Raw genomic sequence first — 9,189 nt, 5'->3', positions numbered from 1 at the left:
CTTCTCTTCCTGATGTTCCAAGTTATCTACATGGCAACCGTGGCTGGGAACGCCCTCATCGTGGTGCTCGTTGTGGCTGGCCAGCACCTGCACACACCCATGTACTTCTTCCTGGGCAACTTGTCCTGCCTGGAGACCTGCTACATCTCAGCCACCCTGCCCCGGATGCTGGCCAGTCTCCTGACTGGGGACAAAACCGTCTCAGTCAGTGGGTGTATCGCACAACTGTATTTCTGTAGTTCTCTGGCATGTACAGAATGCTGTCTCCTAGCAGCGATGTCTTATGATCGGTATTTAGCGATATGTAAACCCCTGCACTATTCAACTCTTATGAATAGCAGGCTTTGCTTCCAGCTGGCTGCTGGGTCCTGGTTAAATGGCTGTTTGGTTACTGCCATATTTGTCTTATTCCTATCACAGTTAATATTCTGTGGCCCGAATGAAATTGACCATTTCTATTGTGATGCCATCGCACTGATGGAACTCTCCTGTAGTGACACTCACCTGGTCATATTGCTGGATTTCATATTAGTCTCTGTAGTCACCCTGCCTCCATTCCTACTAACCCTGATATCCCATGTGTGCATCATCGCCACCATCCTGAGAATCCCTTCCGCCACTGGGAGGCAAAAGGCCTCCTCCACTTGCTCCTCTCACCTCATTGTAGTGACAATTTTCTATGCATCCATAATGATTGTGTACCTGCTACCGAAACGTGATACACTGAGAGACCTGAACAAAGTGCTCTCTCTTTGCTACACAGTCCTGACTCCCCTGGTAAACCCCCTCATCTACAGCCTGAGAGAAAGAGAGGTCAAGGAAGCCTTCTGCAAAGCAGTCAGTAAATATGTGGTTTTAACCAAAATGTGCAGAGACTCCTAGAGAATAACTTAGCCTGAGGTTTTCAAAGCTGCCCGGCAATCAGCCCCCATTAAAATTAAGTTGAAATCTCCCATTGAATATCTCAGCACTAATGTGAAAAAGAAAAGGAATAAGAAGAGAAAAAGAAAAGGAAATGATCTGCATGGAGTTACTGAGACAGTCTTTATGGTCCCTGTCATAACCTTAATCCCAGATTTGGACCTTAGCGTCCAAAATATGGGGGTTAGCATGAAAACCTCCAAGCTTAGTTACCAGCTTGGACCTGGTACTTGCTGCCACCACCCAAAAAATTAGAGTGTTTTGGGGCACTCTGGTCCCCCTGAAAAACCTTCCCTGGGGACCCCAAGACCCAAATCCCTTGAGTCTCACAACAAAGGGAAATAATCCTTTTTCCCTTCCCCCCTCCAGATGCTCCTGGAGAGATACACAGACACAAGCTCTGTGAATCCAAACAGAGTAACTTGCCCTCTCCGTTTCCAATCCTGGAAACAAAAAGTACTTCCCTATTTCCCCAGAGGGAATGCAAAATCAGGCTAGCCAATACAACCCACACACAGCTCTACCCCCTGATTTCTTCCTCCCACCAATTCCCTGGTGAGTACAGACTTAATTTCCCTGAAGTAAAGAAAACTCCAACAGGTCTTAAAAGAAAGCTTTATATAAAAAGAAAGAAAAAATACAAATGATCTCTCTGTATTAAGATAACACAATACAGGGCAATTTTCTTAAAAGAATATTGAATAAACAGCCTTATTCAAAAAGAATACAAATCAAAGCACTCCAGCACTTATATTCATGTAAATACCAAAGAAAAGAAACCATATAACTTACTATCTGATCTCTTGGTCCTTACACTTAGAAACAGAAGATTAGAAAACAGAGCTACTTCTCCAAAGCTCAGAGACAGCAGGCAGACAGACAAAAGACTCAGACACACCATTCCCTCCACCCAAAGTTGAAAAAATCCGGTTTCCTGATTGGTTCTCTGGTCAGGTGTTTCAGGTGAAAGAGACATTAACCCTTACCTATCTGTTTATGACAGTCCCTTGCTGTGTCCATGTAACACATCTTCCAGGAAAGTGAGGAGTTGACAGCTCTGTCACTCTCATGTTCAGCACTGATACACACAGTATGAGGGTATTTTTCTCCAGGGTGTTGTCTAAGTGTTCACCCTCTGTGAGGAGTGTGTACAGCATCTGAAACCACACACAGCTGACATTGTGTAAGGCAGAAAATCCCTAACAATGAAAATAAATCCCTGGGTATGTCCCTTGTTCATTGTTTCTCTACGTAAGATAAGAAAGTCTTTTATTCAAATTCAGACTTTCTTAAGTTTCCATAGCAATATTTCTGAGTAAGGCTGAGGTTTCACAGAATCATAGAAGTTTAGGGTTAGAAGAGACAACAGGAGGTCATCTAGTCCAACCCCCTGCTCAAAACAGAACCAACATCAACTAAATCATCCCAGCCAGGGCTTTGTCAAGCTGGGCCTTAAAAACCTCCAAGGGTGGAGATTCCACCACCTCCCTAGGTAGCCCATTCCTGTGCTTCACCACCGTCCTGGTGAAATAGTGTTTCTTAATATTCAACCTCTGCTCTGTGTTCTGTCATCTGCCACCACTGTGAACAGCCAAGCTCCATTCTCTTTGGAACCCTCCTTCAGGTAGTTGAAGGCTGCTACCTAATCCACCCTCACTCTTCTCTTCTGCAGTCTAAATAAGCCTAGTTCCCACCGCCTCTCCTCAGAGGTCATGTGCCCCTGCACCCTAATTATTTTCATTGACCTCTGCAGAACCAACTCTCTCCAATTCGTCCACATCCTTTCTGTAGTGAGGGGCCCAAAACTGGATGTAATACTCCAGATGTGGCCTCACCAGTGCTAAATAGAGGGGAATAATCACTTTCCTCGATCTGCTGGCAATGCTCCTACTAATGCAGCCCAATATGCCATAAGTCTTCTTGGCAACAAGGGCACACTGCTGACTCATATCCAGCTTCTTGTCCACCGTAATCCCCAGGTTCTTTCCTGCAGAACTGCCACTTAGCCAGTTGGTCCCCAGCCAGTAGCGGTGCATGGGATCCTGATAGCTAAGATATCTAACATCCAGTCAAAATAGTGGACATGATGGGAAATGCCCAGTTGAATTATTATTAGGCATATTGATCCCTAGATGTAGCTTCCTGTTAATGTCCTAGGATTCTAAGCAGATAACCTCCAGTCTAAGCTCATTATGAGTGTGCCAGACATGGCAATTTCCTGCAATATCCTTGGGATACCTTACTGGATTAAGTTTAAGTATCTTGGAGGTCCATTGTATTCAATGAATGGGTTTTGTATTATTGTGGGTCAGACTTGTATGCAACCTCTCAATGCGGGAGATGTGATAGGTGTCAGATGTAAAGGTTCAACAGACTATATTGAAAAATGTGCCAGACAAGAACAGATTTTTGAGAAAAAAGTGGGGGATATCCATGAGGACTATGTAGGGAGTGGTGAATGCATATTCCCCACCTATGCTTATGCAAAATCCCAGCCATTTGTAGCTACATCCTGAGCAGTGAGCCATTGTCTGCTGATGACCTGTTACATGATGATAAGATCAAAGGCCCAAGATATCTAAGATATCTAAAGGAAAGGGGAATCTAGCTCTCTCTCATTTAGCATCTGAGATCCCCATGAAGAAATGCTTTCCTTGTGATCCACAATCTTCCCTACACTGAACCCTTAGGACCTATCACGAATCTGTGGACCGTCAGAGGTGTGCCCCATCGGGGCTGCAGGAAGATGAATGGAGACAGTGGTTAGCCTACAGGCTTATGCAAAATGACCAGCCAGTTGATCCCCAGCCTGTAGCGCTGCATGGGATCCTAACACCTAAGATATCTAAGATATCTAACATCCAGTTTCGGGCCCCTCACTACAGAAAGGATGTTGACAAATTGGAGAGAGTTAGTTCAGCAGAGGGCAATACAAATAATTAGGGTGAAGGGGCACATGACCTCTGAGGAGAGGCTGCGGGAACTGGGCTTATTTAGTCTGCAGAAGAGAAGAGTGTGGGGAGGGGAGGGGGGTTGATAGCAGCCTTCAACTACCTGAAGGGGGGTTCCAAAGAGAATGGAGCTTGGCTGTTCTCAGTGGTGGTAGATGACATAACACGGAGCAGTGGTTGAATATTAGGAAACACTATTTCACTAGGAGGGTGGTAAAGCACTGGAATGGGTTACCTAGGGAGGTGGTGGAATCTCCACCCTTAGAGGTTTTTAAGGCCCAGCTTGACAAAGCCCTGGCTGGGATGATTTAGTTGGTGATGGTCCTGCTTTGACCAAAGGGTTGGACTAGATGACCTCCTGTTGTCTCTTCTAACCCTAAACTTCTATGATTCTGTGAAACCTCAGCCTTACTCAGAAATATTGCTATGGAAACTTAAGAAAGTTGTAAGAGACAACAGCCTGAAACCCAGTAATACTGCTTTGTTGTTCTGTGACTGCAGAGGTGTTAACAGGGTATTGAACATGAAATGATCTTTAACAAAATGTTGTGACTACTGGCACTAAAGAAATCCATTTCACCTTGGTTCAGTAGAGAGACCTCTGATTGACCAATAAGAATCTGGTGTTGCAGGTCGTAGAATCACAGAATATCAGGATTGGAAGGGACCTCAGGAGATCATCTCGTCCAACCCCTGCTCAAAACAGGACAAATCCCCAGACAGTTTTTTTGTTTTTTTATCCCAGGTCTCCACAGTGCAATCTATATTTGCTTCTCCACTGTTAGTACAGCTTTTATTTTGCTGAGTTTTGCACACAGATGCAGAAATGTAGACTTGTGTATCCAAAAGTTCTGCAGCCACTGATCATCAGTCCAGACCTTCATTGCTGCAAAAGATTATTGCCCTTGGGAAGGATGTACGATGACACAATATAATACACTTACTGAATATTTGTGAATCAACTTTTACACACAGGCAGTGACGTGTGAACATGGGACACTAAGGGCTGGATTCACAGGCAAGATAAATGCAGCAAAAGGCAATCCTCAGTGGTGGATCAAAGGCAAAGGAATTGCTGAAAACAGGATAGGAAATCAGTCATACCGGAAGTCACATGACCCAACAAAATAAACTTGTGCTATAAAAAGAAACAGAAAAAAAGGTAGAATTAAAAACTCCAAATTACAAATCAAAGTACAAAAACCATAGCAAGTGCTATAACAGAAACACAGATGAAATTCTTAAAACTAATTACAACTACTTACTTAAAATTTTTTTGATGAGCATTAGCTATTCAAATAAAAAATAAACAGCACAATGACATGCATTGCACAATGATAATACAGATAAATGACAAAGTGTTCAGAGTAATAAGCATAATAGAAATAACATTTTTAAATGAGCAAAACTATAATTAAAATGGATTACAAGGAAGAGAGCAGGTAATCACAGCAGCAGATAAGACAAATTTGTGAACTGTTATGAGACTTCATGTAGGCATATAATGATAAGACTCTTTTAAATACTCAAAATGTGTGATGCAGAGTTTGAGGGAATGTAGGTAAAATATTTCACTGCATCAGGTCTCCTGTAGCAGTAAAGTAGCACCAGGGGCAGCAGGTTTGTATATTTTTTGGTAACATCCAGAAAAGGTCCAAGGGAGTTTTGCTGTGGGAGGGGATTTGAGCCGCAGGCTCTGGGAGGAAGTTTGAGTGAGGGGTGCAGGCTCTGACCTGGGGCAGGGGACTGGGGTGCAGGAGGAGGTGCAGATCTGTGGGGTCTGGGAGGCAGTTTGGCGCCTCAGCACATTATATAAGAGAAAGGAGCTGCAGTGACTTAATATAGACATAGAAACTGATAGGAAACTCTCTTAAATACTCAAAATGTGTGAGGCAGAGAATAAGGGAGGGAGTGTATGTACAATATTTCACAGCATTCAGTATCCTGCCTGTAACAGTAAAGTAGCACCTCAGCATTTATATAAGATAGAGAGAAGCTGTGATGTCTAAGCATTGACAGTCTAGGAATTGGGATGCCTGTGCCTTTAAGAACACAGCCCCAGGAATCTGCCCTCTTCTCCAGCACTGGCATGCAGTGTCCTGTGAGGAGAACTAAAAAAGCCTCTGCCCCGCCCCCCATATTTGCAAGCACAGCAGGTGGCTCATCCCACGGGGTAACTTTTAGCCCCTTTCTCCCTCCCTGGATGCGGGTTTTGTCCCTGCACAGAATCTGGCAGCGTCTCCCCTCATGGACTCCCATCCCTCATCCTGATTTTTCCCCTCCAGCCCCTCTCCTGCTGCTACCTACAGTAGCTTGATCCCCCCGGCCAGTAAATTTCTGCCCCTGCTCAGACCCTGATCCCTCCCCCCTGTGTGATATGCCGCCGATGCCCCTTTTTAAAACCTCCAAAGCCCAGGCAGCAAAGTCTGACTCCAAGTCAGGGCAGAGTGAGGGCAGCTGCAACAGCAGATGTTACTGCACCTGCTCAGTTCGGGTGAGCATGCTTAGTAGGGAATTCTGAGAGGAGCTTTTTGTGTTGTCACCGGCCATGCCATGAACCAAAGTCAGGCCATGTATTACAGCAGATGCTTACAAGTTCACTGTCCGATACATGACCTAGGCAAAGGTGTTACTAGCGTTGCTAACACACAGGCACTCCTAGGAAGCAACAGACACTGGCTATGTGTGTGAACACACTCCAGGAGATTAGCTCAGGCACATCCTGACCTAACACCAGATAAGAGGGTTTGACAGAAGGAATGAATAGGGATGAATAGGGATGTTTTGCCCGAGACACCTGGAGCAAGGTACAAGGGGAGGTAACAAGCAAATGTCATGAAACACGTGAGGTGGGACATAAGTTGTTTGTCTCAGTCTATAAATTTCGAGGTACCTCAATTTAACCCTTTGTGTGGCCCAGGGGACAGCAGAAATTCCCACAGCTGACTGAACTGCTCCTTGGCACTGGGCACTCACGTGTTAGTGTATCTGTAACCACAGAACCAGGATGCTAGAACTCTGCCTTGAGGGCAATAAACCTCGCTGAATGCCTTTGTCACCAAACCGTGCCTGTGGTCTTTCTTGCTGGGTAGTACTATCGAGGTCTGCTGAACCATCTGTCTTCCCAGGCCTGGGACAGCATACGGAGAGAGCAGGCAAGCACGCCAACTGACAACAGTTTGCAGAGGGCTATGATAGCAAGAAGTACAATTACAGGGATGGCATATTTGCCAGGCAACATCCCCACCTATGCTGCCCCAGGAGTTACTATTTTTATTGTCCAACATTTATTTTGATCAAAAATGACTTTTTATGGATATAAATAGATGGTTAAAAATTGGTCTCCACTCCACCTGGTGCCCAGTTAAATATTCCATGATGCTACCAAGGTTATGGCCACATCTCTCCCTGGTCTTTCCACTTAGGTGGACAACAGTGACCTGAGCTCTGGCTGGATTCTGCATTGTATTTTTAAGGGCATAAGAAATGATCTGTAGCAACAAATATGATGATGTCACCCATTGTCTTTTGTTTGTATTAGACTGTCTGAATTTGATTACAAGACTTTATCTTACATAGAGAAACAATGAACATGGGATATACCCAGGGATTTACTTTAATTGTTAGTGGATTTTGTGCCTTACACAATGTCAGCACTGTGTGGTTTCTGAAGCTGAACACACTCCTGACAGAGGGTGAACATTTAGCCAGCACTCTGGAGAAAAATACCATCATACTGTGTGTATCAGTGCTGAAGACGAGAGAGTGACAGAGCTGTCAACATCCTCACTTTCCTGGAAGATGTGTTACATGGACACAGCAGGGGACCATAAAGACTGAATCAGTAACTCCATGCAGATCATCTCCTTTTCTTTTTCCCTTTCTTTTTCACATTGGTGCTGAGATTTTCAATGGGAGATTTCAACTTAATTTTAATGGGGGCTGATTGCTTAAATCACCCAGGCAGCTTTGAAAAACTTAGGCAAAGTTATTCTCTAGGTGTTTTTGCATGTTTTGGTGAAAGCCACATATTTACTGACTGCTTTGCACAAGGTTTCCTTGACCTCTCTGTTTCTCAGGCTGTAGATGAGGGGGTTTACCAGCGGAGTCAGGACCGTGTAGCAAAGAGAGACCACTTTGTTCAGGTCTCTCAGTATATCACGTTTCGGTAGCAGGTACACAGTCATTATGGATGCATAGAAAATTGTCACCACAATGAGGTGAGAGGAACAGGTGGAAAAGGCCTTTTGTTTCCCAGTGGTGAAAGGGATTCTCAGGATGGTGGCGATAATGCACACGTAGGATGTCAGGGTTAGTAGGAATGGAGGCAGGGTGAATACAGAAACTAATATGAAAGCCAAAAATATGACCTGGTGGGTATCACTGCAGGAGAGTTCCATCAGTGGAATGGAATCACAATAGAAATGGTCAATTTCATTTGGGCCACAGAATATTAACTGCGATAGGAATAAGACAAAGATGGCAGTAGCCAAAAAACCATTTAACCATGACCCAGCAGCCAATTGGAGGCAAAACCTGTTATTCATAAGAGTTGAATAGCGCAGGGGTTTACATATCGCTAAATACCGATCATAAGACATCCCTGCCAAGAGATAGCATTCTGTACATGCCAGGGAACCAAAGAAATACAGTTGTGTGATGCAGGCACTGACTGAGATGGTTTTGTCCCCAGTCAGGAGACTGGCCAGCAACCTGGGCAGGATGGTTGAGGTGTAGCAGGTCTCCAAGCAGGACAAGTTGCCCAGGAAGAAGTACATGGGTGTTTGAAGGTGCTGGTCAGCCACAATGAGAACCACAATGAGTGTGTTCCCAGCCACGGTTGCCATGTAGGTCACTTGGAACATCAGGAAGAGAGGAATCTGCAGGTCAGGGAGATTCCTGAATCCCAGAATGATGAATTCTTTGATGGCCGTTTGGTTTCCCCAGTCTCTGTCTGTCATGGTTTGAGTCCAGGAACAATAAAACACCCTGCACAATTGAATTGGAAGAACATAGACTTAAAAGTTAGTCAAGTTTCATTTTAGTAAAGTTTCAATTAATTCCATAAGTATTCAGAGACTCCCCTTCCTGTCCAGATTACAGGCAGCAATTTTAAACCTAAATGTAGAGTTCAGAGCAAAGTGCCAGAAGTCTCAATCTGAGAACAGAACATTTGTATCCATGCAGACTAGCCTCTTCCATGATCAGAGCAATCAATACTGGAACAGCCCATATCTCTGGTAGCCGAGTACTGATATAACAGATCAGACTATTTCTTTATCCACCATTATATCCCTTTAGTGACATCACAGAGCTT

General features: G+C 44.4%; 1 protein-coding gene across 1 annotated transcript; it reads right to left on the bottom strand.

Annotated features, from left to right (window-relative positions):
• Window positions 1-7,867: 7,867 nt before the first annotated feature.
• LOC115639801 (olfactory receptor 6N1-like) lies at window positions 7,868-8,833 on the bottom strand. The gene has a single exon (XM_030542777.1). The coding sequence runs from the start codon at window positions 8,831-8,833 to the stop codon at window positions 7,868-7,870; it is 966 nt and encodes a 321-aa protein (XP_030398637.1).
• Window positions 8,834-9,189: the final 356 nt, after the last annotated feature.

Source organism: Gopherus evgoodei, unplaced genomic scaffold (assembly GCF_007399415.2).
Source record: "Gopherus evgoodei ecotype Sinaloan lineage unplaced genomic scaffold, rGopEvg1_v1.p scaffold_128_arrow_ctg1, whole genome shotgun sequence".
NCBI lineage: Eukaryota > Metazoa > Chordata > Testudines > Testudinidae > Gopherus > Gopherus evgoodei.
This window is presented reverse-complemented; position numbering and strand designations above follow the sequence as displayed.